Source organism: Colobus angolensis, unplaced genomic scaffold (genome assembly GCF_000951035.1).
Source record: "Colobus angolensis palliatus isolate OR3802 unplaced genomic scaffold, Cang.pa_1.0 Scaffold469, whole genome shotgun sequence".
NCBI lineage: Eukaryota > Metazoa > Chordata > Mammalia > Primates > Cercopithecidae > Colobus > Colobus angolensis.
In genome coordinates, this window is record NW_012118143.1 from 1,312,659 (window position 1) to 1,331,354 (window position 18,696).

The window sequence follows — 18,696 nt, forward strand, 5'->3', positions numbered from 1 at the left end:
CCCAGCTAATTTTTATATTTTAGTAGAGATGGGGTTTCGCCATGTTGGCCAGGCTGGTCTTGAACTCCTGACCTCAGGTGATCTGCCCGCCTCCACCTCCCAAAATGCTGGAATTACAGGCATGAGCCACTGAGCCTGGCCTCAATTCTCTTCTGTTCAATCTCTGAGTGTGGTTTATTTCCAGCTAAACTTAACCTTAGCAGTGTTTACACATCCTGTACTGGGCCCGTTTCTCTCCTTTGCATTCACTGTTGTGGCTTTCACAGAGTAGAACATTATGATAGTTGTTATTATTTATAAGTACTACTACTTGTAATGGCAGGCCTTTGTTCCCACCAGCAAATAATATTTCTGTGTCCCCCAGATAATTTATTTCAAGTGTTATTTAAATGTTTACCCTTCTTCCCATTTGTTCTTATATGTTGTTAGGCTGGAGGGAGATTCTACTTTTAGCAGTTGGAGAAGGGGGTATTGCTTCTAATACCTGCTTTAAAAATCAATGATACATAAGAGTCACAGCTCTGAATTATTTAGTTTTGGATCTATTGATTCTTCTCAGTGAAATAACTAATACTAAAAACTAATAATAAAAAAATCTCCCTTTCCTCATCCCCAAGGCTGCTATTGACTGAAGTAAAATATGCATTTTATACCATGCTGAGTTACCTTATACCACACAACATCAGGCTCCTGATCGGACTTTTTAAAGTCATCCATGTCTGGACAGGAGATCTCCTTTCTTTTAGTGACTTCAGATTTTTCTAAATAGCGGATCCTGCTGTTGTAGCACAGGCCTGATTCATTCTCTGCAACAGTCAAGGACATTGACACCTTCATGCAATATGTTGAGTTTCTGTAGGAACAGAGAAATAACAAAATGGCTTTATTGGGTGTTTACAACTTTGTTTGTGCTCTATATATTTCAAGAGTATTGACTTTTCCATTTAGGACCTTGCCTAGAAATCGGAAACAACATCAAAGCAACACAGAGCAGTTTTATGCTGCAACTGACAAGAAGATATGAAACTAACTGCTAATGTGGGTATTTGTGGCCATGAGGTAGCCACAGAGCTACATAGAGAAGCTATACCCATCTTCCAAACTGTAAGATAGTCTGACATCTTTCCCAGCAATAAATATTACAATGTTGAAAATCTGATAATAAAAACCTATGAGAAAGTCTCTCTATAACTGGAGGTATAGCTATTTTTGCTCTGATCCTGTGGCCAGTCCTTTAACAATTACTACATGGATTGTTGAATTTTACTATTGGTTTCTCAGCCAACATTTCCTGACACAGAATACTTACTAAAAACCAGATCAACATCCAGAGAATATCTGTTAGCTTACAGGTTAATTTACCTGTTAACTACTCAGCTTTTTAAGGTACTCACTGAGATGTGCCAGGTGTTGAATTTTGGGCTTTTATAAAGAAGAAATCCCACTAGAGTCTGGTCAGTTGGGATTAATTGTATCAACTAGCACTAGCATTATAAAGAATTTTCAACCCTGAATGTTATCATAAGGCCACTTAGAAATTGGGCATTAATTGGCTAACACATTACATAAGGACATTTATTGAACAAAAATTCTGTCTTCTTGTACCTTGGTTAGCACTTTCTCAATAATGTGAGTTCAATAAACATATTTAATGAATCTAATTAACTACAATAAATAAATACAAATAAATAAAAATTCTGCCTTTGTTTTTCTATGTATAATCCATGACCTTTCTCTACTCTACCTTACCTGGATTCTGGAAGATGTCAAACACAAAAGAAAATGGAAAAGTGTGAGGAAGAAATCAGAAGCAGCCTGATAACACTATACAGATTAGCTGTAAATCTTGGTTGGAGTATTTAATTTTACTTTATGGAAGACATTTCGGGATCATATCTGTTTTAAACATCAAGGGATACGTGCTGTCAAAACTAAAATTGCTAAGGGAGGCAATTCAAACCAAGTGCTTTATAACTGAGTAATAACAATCTTAACAGATGAAATTAGCATGCCAACCAACAATTTTAAGACAGTACCAAATGATCGACACTATTCATACTGCTTAGTACTCACTGAAATTTTAAATCCCAGACATCATGCAAAACACAGGAACGCAGATGGCTATGCCTCTTGGGTTTACAAACTAAGTTAATAAGAATGATTCCTATTTAGGCTTCTGGTAAAGTTAATTTCTGGCAAGTGCTCCTGACTATGCTCAGGCCTCTGACATCTGAGAAGGAAACTATCAAAGCACCCCAATTCTGATGTTTAGATGCAACCCCATCACACTATGTAGATTGTGGGATTTGCTTTTATTTCTTCCTCTATATGGGTTCCTGGAACACAAAGGGCGTAAGATATGCCCAGTGGGGATTAAATGAAAGAAACATTTATGTTCTTGTCAGACATTGGACAGCCTCTTTAAATGCCATGAATCTAAAGCCACAATAGTAGTAATAATAACATATTTCAGAGAAGAAGGGTAAATCAATTTAGCTCAATCAACTTAGCTCTTTTTCACCATTTTTTAAATACTTCAGTGTTAAATATTTCCAAGTCTCCTTGCTTCATACAAAGCCATACATGATCTAGCTCGACATAACACTCTCCCCTTTACTCATTAGGGTGCAGCCACACTGGCATTTTCTCTGTTCATTGAACACACTAAGCCTATTCAAACAATAGGCCTTTGTACTTGCTCTTATCTGATCTTCTAATATTTGTTTATTTGTTAAAGTATGCACTAAAAAGGGCAAGGAATTTGTTGCTCTTGTTCATTACACCATCCCTGGGATCTAAATGAATAGATATAGATGCTTAGTAAACATTAGTTGATTAAATGAATGGGCATCAAAAGGTATCTATTTGAGAGACAAGTTATTTTTTTCTACTTTTGTATCAGTTCCATGTGGTATATACCCCCCTTTCTTCAGACGAAGGTATATGGCTTGTCAAATATCGTATTCCTTCAGATGAAGGTATATAGTTTATCAAATATCACATTCCTTGTATAAGTATGACCCAGATAATTTGCAAGTATTGGTGGATAGCCACTAGAAGAAAGATTGGCCAAGTTTTGTGCGGCAGCATATTGGCAAATAATTTAAAATATCGGCTACATCTGAAAGACAAGAAGGATGGGCAGTGGCAGGGGATACAGGGAAGCTAAATGGTTACAGTTATTTAAAAAGTATCTAACACAGAAGAAAGATAATCACCTCTGCTGGATATCCAAAGTATTCTGAACAGTTCTCGATGTTACTGGCTTTGATCATATCTGCTCCACGGTGTTCGTTCATACAGGTGAAAGGGGCATACTTGTCAAAAACTTTTCAATTATTATGTTATACCTCCACAGAAGGAGAAGAGTTGACCAGATATCTCAATAATAGAAGTAGGTGAAATGTTCAATGCTCTGAAAGAAGCTAACTATCCCAAATGTATTTATCCCTGGGTAGAAAATAGGGTAGACTAAAGTAGAGGACCAATCTGATATAGTGGTTTCTTAACAAAGCATCATCTTTAAACTAAGACTCACTAGGCTCAACTAGTTCTGTGACCTTGGACAAATTGTTTAACCTCTCTGAGTCTCAGTTTCTTCACCTGAAACATGAGGATAAGAAGCTGTTTATGGTGGCTCCATTGGAGGTGGGAGGAAGTAGTTCCTTTCATTATATAACTATGAGTAAAAATAGGTTTACATTTTTATACCTGACCTGTTCAGATCACTGTAAGTGTTAAATAATGTACAGGATCTATCAAAAAGTAGGTATTCAAACAATTGTATCTCTAATTAGAATTGTAGGTATTGCCAGCATTGTTAAATATATTAAAAGATATATATATATAATTATATATACATATGTATAACTAATATGTATGTATACATATATAACTAATATTCGTATATGTATAATAATATACATCTCTAATATGTACTACTTATAATTTACATGTGATATAATAATCATGAACAATATAAAAACAACACACTGGCAGCAGTGGGTTAAAATAGTCCACTGGGTTAGAAGTGCTACTTGACAGGAAACAGTCTGGAAGAGGTCAGTTGGGCAAAAGGTCTAATACTAGAGAGCCATGTAGGTCTGAGAGAATCAAAAAGATACACTGACTTAGTCACAAAAACAAGTGTATCAAGAGAAAGCAGCTAAGGCAGGAAGGAACTTCCAGGTACTCTGAGTACTAGCTACTAGGAAGAGGCCAGAACCTTGGAGGTCAAAGAGTTAGTAAAGGCTCCACTTAAAAAGGTTTACTTCTAGCCGGGCATGGTGGCTAAAACCTGTAATCCCAACACTTTGGGAGGCCGAGGCGCATGGATCACGAGGTCAGGAGATTGAGACCAGCCTGCCTAATACGGTGAAACCCCGTCTCTACTTAAAATACAAAAAATTAGCCAGCTGTGGTGGCATGTGCCTGTAGTCCCAGCTACTCCGGAGGCTGAGGCTGGAGAATCACTTGAACCCAGGAGGCAGAGGTTGCAGTGAGCTGAGATCATACCACTGCACTCCAGCCTGGGTGACAGAGTGAGACTCTGTCTCAAAAAACAAACAAACAAACAAAACTTACTTCTGGGAGCTTCTTAGACAAATGCCTTCTATAACAAAGCCCAGAGACCTCAAAGCCAGGTTTCCAGGCACAAGACAAGAGCCATTCATGTGTTCATTCCCCAACCTCTCCAAAGTATAAACAATGCAGACGGTGTCAGCAGCATTTATATTGATTTGGGGTGGTGTTAAGGGCAAGGAAGCTACCCTGGAGATGGCTGATGAGTGAGTTGAAGGAGGAAGTGTGTCCTTCCTAACCCTTATCTAGAAATAACTTTAAGCCAGGGCCCAGTATGTATACATTCTCATTCTGGTCGCAGACATGTGAATAGATGCTGACATGTGAATAGATGCTGACAACCCGCTTTGTTAACTCATGAACAAGTCATAGTATGAAGTCATTGAGGATGACCAAGCTGGAACTCAAAGACAAGTTCTGATGTGAGTCCTATTATCACCACAGGTGACCTGGAGGAGGTATAATCAAGGCTGCCTGACAGTCTGAAACTCAGGTTGATTTTTATTAGTTGTGTAATCCAGCCCTGGCATAGTTCATGCTAACAATCTTGCATTATTTAGATTTTATTTTGAAAAATGCCCCAGGCAGGTTCTATTTAAAATATTTCCTGCAACTGGGACCTAAAAATATTACTTTCATTAGGTACAATTAGAGCTATGTGAGGTTGAGGAGGCAGACTGACGAGTGTGCAAGAATGGAGATGGTAATTTTTTCTCTCCCTACTTCACATCCTGAGGAAGACAAGGAACACATTCAGGCTCAATGTGGGCCAAAGGCCTTTGCAATGATACTGCAGTAACAACTTACAATTACACACATTAGTAATCTTTCCAAGTATTTCTATATCTATTATCTTATTTAATTCTGCCAATAACCCAGGAAAATGGGCAGGGTAAGTATCCCTTACAGAAGTAAAACATAGACACAGAAAGGACAAAGAACTTAGTCAAGCTAACATAGCTGGTCAGTAGTTCAGAACCAAGGTTTATTGGCTGCTAGCCCTTGGATACTCTCAGAACTGGATGCTAACATTGCTTAACAGCCAAACTAACTTGTGGATATCCATACCAACTTGAGGAAGATGATAGAAAGAAAAGCAGATGTGTAAAGATAACATCTAAGGAATAATGTTAATTTGCATAGCACAGAAGAATTAGAAAATTTATAAATAAATCTTGCTTTCTATTCCAAAGGTTTAATGTTAGCATGTTTAGGTCATAATTAGAACTTTTTCCCCAGATGTATTTCTAAGGGAAAATATTGACCAATCTTGGGTTCTCTGGGGAGAAGAGTAAAACTCATAATTTAAAATACACATGAAACATCCAAATTCCTTTTCTAACTCCCATTTATAAAACATGCCCATACTATAAAATCTAAAGTTTTGTTTTAGAGTTTGAGCATATGTGAACTTGTCGTATCACCAGGACTAAGCTAGTGAAAATAATCTAAATAAATTAGGGATCTTTCTTGTACCGAAAATCAAAAGCCCTAGATAAAATGCCTCAGGATATAGTTGAAACTTTCCTAACTGATTTATTCGATTGTCTTATCCTCACTTCAAAATACTTTCCTTGCAAATTTCAGAGACCATCTAATGATAAGCAAACTAAAACAAGCTTTACTGTCTGAAATTTTATAAGATGAATTGATTTGCTATATATAACATCAATTAATCAATCTACAGTCATTGAATAAGACTGTCCTCCTTAAAACATAAGATCTAGTAACTGATATTTTAGCAAATTCAAGGAAGGAAAACAAATGAATAAACAAACAAGGTTTCAAGCCCTTGGATAAGTTCTATTTCTCAGAAATCATTAGAAAAATAAAGTTTTCTAGTAAAGGAGGATAAGGGGGGAAAAGAATATCATGTATTTATTACAGCTGAACTGTACATCTAAAATGGTAAGGATGGTAAATTACATATGTATATTTTACCTTATTTAAAAAAGTTTAAATTGAAAATATTGAAAAAAGAAAAAGAAGAAAGTTTTATTGAAAAATCTTTTAAGCTTGATTGGAAAGGGGACTTTCAGATGACTGCAGAAATAATTACACAAAACTGCAAACTTGCAATGTTAATGCATTAAAAGACGAAAGATGGTCAAAGCCCTGAACTGTGTATTAATATTACCATTCTTTGAAGACCCACAACCCTTTAGAATCATTCAAATGACATTTAATGGGCACCTTCTATGTGCCATGCTGTTTATATACATTGAGAAGCAGATGTAAACCTAATATAAAGATAAAAATATCTATGCTAATAAGAAGTAGTTTGGGGAAACAGGATCTATTGAATGAATTCACTTTTGTCACTTTTAAGTAAATCATCTTACTTCTAGGCTTGTAGAGTTGTAAAGAGCTCAGGGATTTTTGTTGGTTTAGAAAACAAAACAAAACAAAGAATGCCATCACTCATAGATGATATCTCTAGCCTGTAAAAATGTCAATATAATAGGTTTTAAGTTTATGTACATTTTTCCATAAGGTATAAACCTGGTAATTAAACAAACAAGGATTTGTGGGGGCATAAACATATCATAATTTTTTAACTGTTCTTATCTCCTGCTGACATGAACATTCAGCCTTTGACATGACACTCGTAATCTGCAACCTAGAATTATTTAAGCATAACTTTCTTATAGTTCATGATGCAGTCAGAAAAAAGATCAATCCAAGGACTTGAGTAGCTTACTGCTTGATAATGCAGCTTTTAGAGTTAGACTTGGGTTCAAATCCCAGCTCTATAATGTCTTACCTATGAATCTTTGCATGGGTGACTAAATCTCAGTTTTTGGTATATGTGGAATGAGAATAATAAAAGCAGCTATCTTTAGAGGATTGTTTTATTATGCAAGTGTTAAGAATGGTAAAGGGGGCCAGGCCCAGTGGCTCACACCTGTATTCCCAGCACTTTGGGAGGCCAAGCGGGTGGATCACTTGTGGACAGGAGTTCGAGACCAGCCTGGCCAACATAACAAAACTCTGTCTCTACTAAAAATACAAAACAAAAAAATAGTTGGCATGGTAGTACGCTCTTGTAATCCCAGCTACTTGGGAGGCTGAGGCATGAGAATCACTTGAACCCGGGAGGCGGAGGTTGCAGTGAGCTGAGATCACGCCATTGCACTCCAGCCTGAGCAACAGAGTGAAACTCTGTCTCAAAAAAACAAAAGAAAAAAGAAAAGAAAATAAATAATGGTAAAGGGTCTGAGAATTTACCTTACTTATGCACTAAAAATTTAGCCTGCTAGTTTCATGGAAATTGGTAGAAGACACCAGAATCCTAGATCAGAAATAATAAACAGTTAATTGCAACAATGACAGTAGCCAAAGTATCAGTATTTGTGTTGCTTATGCAAACTCAATTCCCATAGGATAATACAAAGAGGATCAGGTGACACTTGTAGAAGTAGTGGGTTGTATTACAAAAGAACCTCAAGCTTAAGAAACACAAATTTCTTATAATGGGCCATAAGCATGTCTGCCCTTTGTTCCAGAGGCAGATACTAACTGTATTTTCCAAGGCTATAAGCAAACCTGCCTTTTGCTCTAGTGATAGACACTATTTCTGTCTTCTAAGGCTATTCTTTGGCCAGGCATGGTGGTTCACGCCTGTAATCCCAACACTTTGGGAGGCTGAGGCAGGCAGATCTCCTGAGGTCAGGAGTTCAAGACCAGGCTGGCCAACATGGTGAAATCCTGTCTCTACAAAAATTAGCTGGGTATGATGGTGGGTGCCTGTAATCTCAGCTACTTGGTAGGCTGAGATGGGAGAATCGCTTGAACTTGAGACGCGGAGGTTGCAGTGAGCTGAGATCATGCCATTGCACTCCAGTCTGGGTGACTGTCTCAAAAAAAGAAAAAAAAAAAATGCAAGAACCCCACACAGTGCCTGGCATATACTAAGTGCTCAATAAAAATTAATTTCCTTTAACATCATCACCACTATTATCACACTATCTACCAATTCCCAACGCAACCCATAAAGTGAATCAAAGATGTTTTGTTTTCTTCTTCTTGTTATTGTTTTTTTAAAAAGTAGCTCGTGGACAAGGTTATAGTAAACATTATGTGTATTTTAAAAACTACTCACTCAAAATAAAATTTTTGTCATCAAAATATTCTTCACCTTGAATTCAAAGCAAACTATAATTTATTTGGAAACTGTGCATTAAAGTTAGAAACCTACTCAAGAGAAAAAGTATACAGTACATATATATGTAACAATCCATTTATAGATAACTAGGATTTGTAGATTATTCTAGTGGTGAGCTCATGTCACCATTCCTAAGGGAAAGGCAATTGTAATATGCCACCTAAGGGTACAGGCAACTTGTTCAAAATCTGAATGCCAATGATTGAGGATGTGGATAAAGGTAAGGTAATAACAAAGGGAAATTTGAAAGGTTCCCTGACACCACCATTTTCCGCATCATAGTATGAGTGATTCCTGCTTTCTTGTTTAGATGAACACAATTTTAAGAATGGTAATCTGAGACACATCATACTACAATCAGAAAGGTCTTCATAAATCTTTGGAGAACTCCGATGTTTCTACTAAGAACAAGAACATAACTCTCCTCCAGAAATCCTTCCCCAACCAATTTCACTGACTTTAATAACTATTTCTCACTTATTCACTCTTTAACTATAAATATCAGATTACACTGATATTTTTGCATCTGTCAATATGTTATTTCATAGTTATTATCATAGAATTCACAAAGGTTTGGCCTCATTTCCTGGGTCACAATGCAAACTCTTCAAAACACAGAGTCTTCTTTACATATGATTACCTCTTTCTTTATATAGTAAATACCAGATTATTTTCCCTGTCTTTGTGTTGAAAATTGTATAACTCAGTTGTCTCACCAAATATGCTGTCATATCGTATGCTTCCACGATCTATTTTCTGACTCCTGGTGGTAGAATTCTCTACTGTGTCAGAGATCTTGAAAGACTAGTCAGTATTCAAAATTTCTACTTGTTCCTCTAATTTCATTCTATGATCTCCTATCATCTGGCACCTGCCTCACCTTTCTATTGACTCTCATCACTTGAATCACTAAGGCTATCTTATTAGCTAAATCTAATGACCTCTTGTTCACCCTCATCCTATGTAACCTCTGTGCATTATATGAAACTAGTAACACTCTTTTTACCTTCCAAATCTCTCCTTAGGTCTAAAATATCTCCCTTTTTTGATGGTCTACTCTGACTACTCCTACTACTTGTTCTCCCTTATCCTATCCCTAAAGGTATTTGCTACCCTTTCCAAGACCTCGGGATTCCTTCCTCTGTTTTTTTGTTTGTTTGTTTGTTTGTTTGTTTGTTTTTGTCCTGCTTATCCTCTCCTTCCAACCTTCATCTCCAGCAATTTTATTGAAGCATGAGGTCTTAAGCCAAAAACTGAGCACTGAAAACACCCAAATTTATAACACATATCTCTGGTTTTGTCCTCTCACCTAACTTCCAGCCTAGTACAGCCATTCAACCATAATTCAATATAACTATCACGAAAGCATTTGTCAATCTAAAACTGAATTTATCTCCTCTCTATAGTCTGTTTTTCCTCATATCTACTATGGTTTGAGGCATCACTTGTCACAAAACCTAGTTTCTCAAGTCAAATGCCTCAAAATCATTTTCTACTCCAACACCCATATTTATTTCTCATATATTAATACAATTAGTTAACAAGTCATGCTAACTGTATGTCAAAAATCTCTCCTCATCTGACATCTCATCGAGGTCCTGCCACAGTTAAAGCCCTAATCATGTTTTGACTGCACTGTTGAAGGAACCTCCTAACAGGTTTCTCTGTCTTTACTTTCTCCCTCCTCCAGACTGCTAAAAGAAACAATTTACTTTTAATTTCCTAAGTGTTTATAAGCAGAAATGGAAGAATGGCAGCATAAACAGACAACTAATCACAAACTGAAGTTCATGTTTAAAGTATTATAAAGGGAATAAAAGAAATAAGGTAAAAGATGTTCTGAAGTTAATAGACAAGAACACAAAGGAGTAAGGGGGACTACTATAAAATCACCAATGGTAGCACACAGCTGTAGAAAGGAGGAGATCCATGAAGTCAGGCCAGGGTTCTGTCCTCAGCTCTCTACTCATCTTGTTCCATATTCTGTCCCTTATTTCAACCGCTGCTGTAAATACAGCTTTCACCTCTCAATACTACATCTGCAGCTCTGATGTCTCTCCTAAGTTCTAGACTCATATATCAAACTGTCTACTGAGTATCTCCACCAGGATGCCCAACAGGTTTTGTTTGTTTGTTTGTTTGTTTGTTTGACACTGAGTCTCGCTTTGTTGCCCAGGCTGGAGTGCAGTGGCATGATCTTGGCTCACTGCAACCTCCGCCTCCCAGGTACAAGCGGTTCTTGTGCCTCAGTAGCTGGGACTACAGGCGTGCGCCATCATGCCCAGCTAATTTTTGTATTTTTAGTAGAGACAGGATTTTGTCATGTTTGCTAGGCTGGTCTCCAACTCCTGACTTCAGGTGATCCGCCCACCTTGGCCTCCCAAAGTGCTGGGATTACAGGCGTGAGCACTGCACACGGCCCCAACAGGTATTTTAATGTCAATATGTCTAAAGGTGAACTCATCCCAAAAAATTATTCTTCATTCTCCATCTAAGTCAATAACAGAGCTATCTACTTAGAACCCTATACCAGATACCTGGGCATTATCCTCAGCATTCCCTCATCCTTGTCCCTGATATCCCTATGCATTCTATCTACCAAATCGCTCTCTACACTCTTCTTTCCGTCCCTATTTCCACTGCTTTAGTTTACTTCTTGAATTGTTTTAGCATCTCCCTAATGGGCCTTCCTGACTCCAGTCTCTCCCCCTTTCCTCACCATTCTCTTTGCTACATTATCTTCTGGATGCTCTTTCTATAGAAGTCACTCTAGAATAAGCCAAAACACGAACCCTTTCCACTGATGGCTGATAAAAAAATATATATATACAAGCTGAGAAGGAAAGAAATCACAAGACAGCATCGAAAAACAGCATTTAAATGGTGGGACTTTATGCCTCTGGGGTTTAACTACCATCTTAGGTAATATTTTAATGCCTGATTTATTGTCTTTTTCCTCTCTAATTATCTGACAAAAGACCCTTAGAGAAGAAATACTGTCTTTTTAAATGTAGTTCATAGAATAGAACATAATGCCCATATCATAAAAAATGAATGCTCTGATTTTTTCAGAAGGGAAAATAACTTAAAACCCCCAAATCAGCATATCCCTGTATGGCTTAGTCCCTTAGGTACATAAATGATGGTGGATAACAGAGTCGAGAGAGTTAAATTAGAATGGTATCCTGGGGTGAGATTCTAATGTCAGGACAAGGAGTGTGTCACAAGGAGCCATCAAATGTTTTTAAGCTTAAGAGAAGCATGATCATAGGAAAGATTAGGAAGTGATTAGGGATTATAAAGAAATGAAAGACAGGAAGATTATTTGGGAAGCGACATGGACATTCCCTAAGTGGGCATGGATGTCTTAGAAGTTTCTGACGTCACAGCAACAAGATTTGGTCTCTTACTTGACTTGTTTTTAAGGGTAGGTATGAAGAGTAGGTGACTTAAAAATTTGATTTTGAGGTTTCTGTATTGGGCTACATAGGAATTTAGGAGGGGAATCATCTTCTGCATATATTAAAATAAGCAAGAGGCCATTAGTTTGAAGCTGTTTCCATACTTTGAGTTTCTATCTAACAAACTGCAACCTAACTTAGCATTTAAACAGACTAAAACTTAACATAAGCTGTATAAAAGACAGCCTAATTTCAGCCAAACACAACTAGCCAGGCTCCAGCTAATTACAGGCAGTCAAGTGATGAGACCACGTCCAAATAAGGCACATGCCTTGCTGTAACCAATCAGGTGATTTTTCTCCTTTGTGTCCAAATTTAGCCTATAGAAACTCACTTCTCATGCTGCTGGGAATAGCTCTCTGAAACTCTTCTGGTTCTGATTACTGACAAATTCATGACTCGTTTTTTTTGTTTTTGTTTTTTTGTGTTTAAACAAACTGTTAACTTTGTCTAACGTTTCTCTTTTAACAGGGAAAAGGGGGAGTTATATCATGAATATTTTGATTGTGTGTATCTGTAGGACATGTATGAAATGTGAATCTAGATTGGGAGTTTGACACCTACAGGCCAAATCATGCCAACTGCCTGGTTTTAAATATGAACTTTTATTAGAACATGGCCATGGTCATTTCTTCAGGTATTATTTATGGCTGCTTTTGTGCTACAAGTAGTTGGGATAATCTTTTGCCCACAAAGCCTCAAATTCCTATCTTGCCCGTTTCAGAAAAAGGTCACTAACCTGTTTACCAGGATTTAGGAGTCTGGAAAAGGAGCTACAGAATTTTCATGGGTTGGGGGGCTTTTTCATGTTCTAGAACACACCTATTATTCCCCTTCAACCTCGAGGAGGGCCCCTACTAGCCGTTGGTGTGGGACAAACCATTGTCAAGAGGGAGGGAGAAGTGGGACATTTTTGCCTTGATTATAAGGGCTTACTTTTCTTGGTTCTAAGTCTTTTCTGACCACTCCTGTTTCTTCCGACCTTTAAGGGCTCCCAACCATGTGGCAGGTTCCCTTATATCCCAATGGAGTGGCAGGGGCCTTCCTCACTCACTCCCTTCCACCCCTGCTGTCTCTGAAAATTGGAACAGTCCCAGAGTAAAAGCCGATGTTGGCTATGAGTCTTCCTTTCCCCGGTTGGCCTGTACTTCCTCTGGCCCTGGCTGAAGAGGTGAGGCCTGGTGGGAGTAGTCCTAGAGTAGGACAAGCCTGTCAGAGGGTCATTAGGATGGTCTTGTCAGAGCCGGGAGGGCGGGGGCAAGAGGGTGGGAGAAGACGGATGAGGGGAGGGGCTAAGGGGTAGGAAAGGAACCTATTGGCTGCTCCATCCACACAGGGCTATGAAACTGTTAAACCCCTAGGCGATCATGGCCTTGAGACCTGAGGACCCCAGTAGTGGGTTCCGGCACAGCAACGTGGTGGCCTTCATCAACGAGAAAATGGCCAGGCACACGAAAGGCCCCGAGTTCTATCTTGAGAATATATCCTTATCCTGGGAGGAGGTGGAAGACAAGTTGAGGGCCATCCTGGAGGACAGCGAGGTGCCCAGTGAGGTCAAAGAGGCCTGCACCTGGGGCAGCCTGGCCTTGGGCGTGCGCTTTGCCCGCAGGCAGGCACAGCTACAGAGGCACAGGGTGCGGTGGCTGCACGGCTTCGCCAAACTGCACAAATCAGCTGCACAGGCCTTGGCGTCAGACCTGAAGGAGCTCAAGGCACAGCAGGAGACGGAACGCAAGGAGGCGGCCTCCCGGCTAAGAATGTCCCAGACCAGCTTCGTGGAGGTGCAGAAAGAGCAAGACAAGGTGAGTTGGAAGCACCTCCTCCATGCAGTAAGATCCCTCAACTGGTCCCTGCCCAGTACCACTGCCCCACCCCATTCCCACCCCTCTCCACCCTGCTCCATGGCTTCGCCCTGCCCCGCCCTTCCCACCTGGTAGCTCCGTCCTACCCTGCTCAGTGCTCCTGCCTTGCCCCCAGAACACACCTCAGCCCTGCCCACTTCTCTCCAGGAGCTGGCGTCTCCCCATGAGTGGGAGCAGGGGGCAGGGGGGCCAGGCCTGGCCACTGCTGGAGGGGTTTGCACAGAAGGAGCAAGTGAGGAGGAAGAAGAAGCGGCGGTGGCTGCTGCCGGTGCCGCTGGAGGAAAAGGAGCAGAAGAAGAGCAGAGGGATGTGGAGGCTGTGGCTGCCCCTGTGGAGGCCATGGCTCCCCCAGTGGAGGCTGGGTCTCCCCCGGTGGAGGCTACGGCTGCTCCCGTGGAGGCCAAGGCTCCCCCCGTGGAGGCTGGGGCTGCCCCCATGGAGGCAGAGTCCCCCCACCTGGAGGCCAGGGCTGCCTCCATGGAGCCCACAGAGGAGCTGGAGAGAATCCTCCTGCAGCTCCTCGGAGATGCTGATCAGGAAAATTACACCTATTGGGGGCAGAAGGAGGAAGATCTCAGGTCGGTAGAAACAACCACGTCTTATTTCTCTGGAACCATGAACCCCTGGTCCAGAGCCTCACCAGAACCTCTTCCTGTCCAGCTCCCTGCCTCATTCACATACTCATACTCAAGCCCTTTTCCCTCCTTCTCAGGCATACCCACTATATCCCCTCCACAAGCAACAGTCACAGCACCAGTTCCGACTCAGCTGTCTTCCGACTGGGGGGCCTTTGATACTAGCCTGTGGTCTGATGGGGGGCCCCAAAGAGTAGACCCTCAAGAGCACCCAAGAGACAGGAGATACTCCGAACCTCATCAGCAAAGAAGACCTCCAGTATATCGCAGGCCAGGGGACTGGGACTGCCCTTGGTGTAACGCTGTGAATTTTTCACGGAGGGATACTTGCTTCCACTGTGGGAGAGGAATCTGGCTGCAAAAACCTCATTGAGTGCAGAAATGCAAAATAGAATCGAAGCATGCATATCTCAATGGCGAATTAATTTTCAGAGGGAAGGCTTGAGGTGGCAAGGGCTGGGGTGGTAAGGGAAGAAGGTTGGGAGGAGTGGGGGAAGGAGGTGAGACAGTGGTACCTTTAGGAACGACTTCAGTGATAGGGGTGTTGACTGGAGGAGGGGGAGTAAAGTAGGGGTTTTGAAAGAGGTGTAGAAGTGGAGTGGTGGCCAGGGGAGGTATAGATTGGGGTGGGGGGAGAGAGACACAGAGAGACTGACATGTTTTGGTGACCTCCTTTGTATTCCAGAGCATTAGCACTCAATACCCTAGAAGTGCTGCAGCTTTTTTGTGTGTGTATGTGTCTGTCTGTCTGTTTCTCTCTCTCCCTCTCTCTCTCTCTCTCTCTCTCTCTCTTTCTCCCTGCCCTAGTGTCTGGTAAAAGAGGCAACCATGTATATAACACCCTACCCTCTACTCGCATCTAGGCCTTAGATGATTGGAGCAGGAATGGATATTTGACCCATCCAGAACCAAATGGATTTTCATGCTAGACACTCTGAATGGAACAGAGAGGCTGATTCCATGATGTTGGGCAATGAAGCAGTGGGTCACTTGGAGTTGGGGCCAGGACCAGAGCTATGGATGCTGAGGCCACTGCAGAGGCCTGGCCCTGGCTGTGAGGGAATAGAACTGGGTGCTTTCCAGAGGCAAGTGTCTTTGGGAGTCACTGGTACGTGGTTCCAGGGAGCAGACAGGCACAGAGGAATCATCCTGTGACTCCAGAGAGATGGAGAGAGCAGCAGCACAATCACTTTTCGCTTCCTACAGTTGTGCTACATGAAAATCCCTTTTATACAGATCCTCTTCTCTTTAGTTAACTTGAGTGGGTGGACAGACAGATTTTTTTTTAACTTTAAGTTCTGGGATACATGTGCAGAACGTGCGGGTTTGTTACATAGGTATACATGTGCCATGGTGGTTTGCTGCACTTACCAACCCGTCATCTAGGTTTTAAGCTCTGCATGTGTTAGGTATTTGTCCTAATGTTCTCCCCCTCCTCACACCCCATCCCCTGACAGTCCCCAGTGTGTGATGTCCTCCTCCCTGTGTCCATGTGTTTTCATTGTTCAGTTCACACTTATGAGTGAGAATATGCGGTGTTTGGTTTTCTGTTCCTTTGTTAGTTTGCTGAGAATGATGGCTTCCAGCTTCATCTATGTCCCTGCAAAGAATATAAACTCATTCTTTTTATGGCTGCATAGTATTCCATGGTGTATATGTGCCACATTTTCTTTATCCAGTGTATCATTGATGGGCATTTGGGTTGGTTCCAAGTCTTTGCTATTGTAAATAGTGCTACAGTAAACATATGTGTGCATGTGTCTTTACAGTAGAATGATTTATAATCCTTTGGGTATACATGCAGTAATGGGACTGCTAGGTCAAATGGTATTTCTGGTTCTACATCCTTGAGGAATTGCCACACTGTCTTCCACAATGGTTGAACTAATTTACACTCCCACCAACAGAGTAAAAACGTTCCTATTTCTCCACATCCTCTCCAGCATCTGTTGTTTCCTGACTTTTTAATAATAGCCATTCTAACTGGCATGAGATGGTATTTCATTGTGGTTTTGATTTGCATTTCTCTAATGACCAGTGATGATGAGCTTTTTTTCATATGTTTGTTGGTTGCATAAATGTCTTCTCTTGAGAAGTGTCTGTTCATATCCTTCGCTCACTTACTGATGGTTTTTTTTTTTCATGTAAATTTGTTTAAGTTCCTTATAGATTCTATATTAGACCTTTGTCAGATGGGTAGCTTGCAAAAATATTCTCCTATTCTGTAGGTTGCCTGTTCTCTCAGATGATACTTTCTTCGCTGTACAGAAACTCTTTAGTTTGATTAGATCCCATTTGTCAGCTTTGGCTTTTGTTGCAATTGCTTTTGGTGTTTATAGTCATGAAGTCTTTGTCCACGCCTATGTGCTGAATGGTATTGCCTAGGTTTTCTTCTAGGGATTTTTATGGTTTTAGGTTTTACATTTAAGTCTTCAATCTATCTTGAGTTAATTTTTGTATAAGGTGTAAGGAAGGGAACTAGTTTCAGCTCTGTGCATATGGCTATCCAGTTTTCCCAGCACCATTTATTAAATAGGAAATTCTTTCTCCATTGCTTGTTTCTGTGAGCTTTGTCAAAGATCAGATGGTTGTAGATGTGTGCTGTTATTTCTAAGGTCTCTGTTTCATTCCAGTGGTCTATATATCTGTTTTGGTACCAGTACCATGCTGTTTTTGTTACTGTAGCCTTGTAGCATAGTTTGAAGTCAGGTAGTGTGATGCCTCCAGTTTTGTTCTGTTTGCTTAGGATTGTCTTGGCTATACACCCTCTTTTTTTGGTTCCATATGAAATTTAAAGTAGTTTTTTGTTTCTAATTCAGTGAAGAAAGTAACTGGTAGCTTGATGGGAATAGCACTGAATCTATAAATTACTTTGGTCAGTATGGCCACTTTCATGATATTGATTCTTCCTATCCATGAGCACGGAATGTTTTTCCATTTGTGTACTCTCTTATTTTCTTGAGCAGTGGTTTGTAGATCTCCTTGAAGATGCCCCTTGTACGTTGTATTCCTAGGTATTTTATTCTCTTTGTAGTAATTGTGAATGGGATTTCACTCATGATTTGGCTCTCTGCTTGACTATTGTTGGTATATAGGAATGCTTGTGATTTTTCCACATTGCTTTTGTATCCTCAGACTTTGCTAAAGTTGCTTATCAGCTTAAGGAGTTTTTGGGCTGAGACGATGAGGTTTTCTAAATGTATAATCATGCTGTCTGCAGAGACAATTTGACTTCCTCTCTTTCTATTAGAATGCTCTTTATTTCTTTCTCTTGCCTGATTGTCCTGGCCACAACTTCCAACACTATGTTGAATAGGAGTGGTGAAAGGGCATCCTTGTCTTATGCGAGTTTTCAAAGGGAATGCTTCCAGCTTTTGCCCATTCAGTATGATATTGGTTCTGGGTTTGTCATAAATAGCTCTTATTATTTTGAGATATGTTCCATCACCACTTAGTTTATTGAGAGTTTTTATCATGAAGGGGTGTTGAATTTTATTGAAGGCCTTTTCTGCATATATTAAGATAATTATGTGGTTTTTGTCATTAGTTCTGTTCATGTGATGGATTACATTTATTGATTTGCATATGTTGAACCAGCCTTGCATCCCAGGGATAAAGCCGACTTGATCGTGGTGCATAAGCTTTTTGATGTGCTGCTGGATTTGGTTTGCCAGTATTTTGTTGAGGATTTTCACATTGATGTTCTTCAGGGATATTGGCCTGAAATTTTCTCTTTTTGTTGTGTCTCTGCCAGGTTTTGATATCAGGATGATGCTGGCCTCACAAAATGAGTTAGGGGGGATTCCCTCTTTTTCTATTCATTGGAATAGTTGCAGAAGAAATGGTACCAGCTCCTCTTTGTACCTCTGGTAGAACTAGGTGTGAATCCATCTGGTCCTAGGCTTTTTTTTGGTTGGTAGACTATTAATTACTGCCTCAATTTCAGAACTTGTTACTGGTCTATTTAGGGATTCGACTTCTTCCTGGTTTAG

The 18,696-nt window shown here is 40.3% G+C and overlaps 2 protein-coding genes across 2 annotated transcripts in view; one reads left to right on the plus strand and one right to left on the minus strand.

The window, feature by feature from the left end:
• IL1RAPL2 (interleukin 1 receptor accessory protein-like 2) overlaps positions 1-18,696 on the minus strand; it is a 658,444-nt gene that overhangs the window by 612,943 nt on the left and 26,805 nt on the right. Inside the window, exon 2 of the mRNA XM_011958337.1 lies at positions 667-853. Coding sequence (XP_011813727.1) covers positions 667-853 — 187 coding nt within the window. The remainder of the gene's footprint in view (positions 1-666; positions 854-18,696) is intronic.
• Positions 13,544-15,112, plus strand: TEX13A (testis expressed 13A). The gene is made up of 3 exons (XM_011958336.1): positions 13,544-14,009; positions 14,217-14,411; positions 14,475-15,112. The coding sequence occupies exons 1-3, from the start codon at positions 13,575-13,577 to the stop codon at positions 15,075-15,077; spliced, it is 1,233 nt and encodes a 410-aa protein (XP_011813726.1). The 5' UTR covers positions 13,544-13,574; the 3' UTR covers positions 15,078-15,112.

Bases quoted from the DNA above. Each gene is read 5' to 3' on its own strand.
- TEX13A (XM_011958336.1), top strand. From the start codon at position 13,575: ATGGCCTTGAGACCTGAGGACCCCAGTAGTGGGTTCCGGCACAGCAAC. The intron at 14,010-14,216 runs GTGAGTTGGAAG...ACTTCTCTCCAG, and splicing joins TGCAGAAAGAGCAAGACAAG to GAGCTGGCGTCTCCCCATGA. The intron at 14,412-14,474 runs GCTCCCCCAGTG...GTGGAGGCCAAG, and splicing joins CTGCCCCTGTGGAGGCCATG to GCTCCCCCCGTGGAGGCTGG.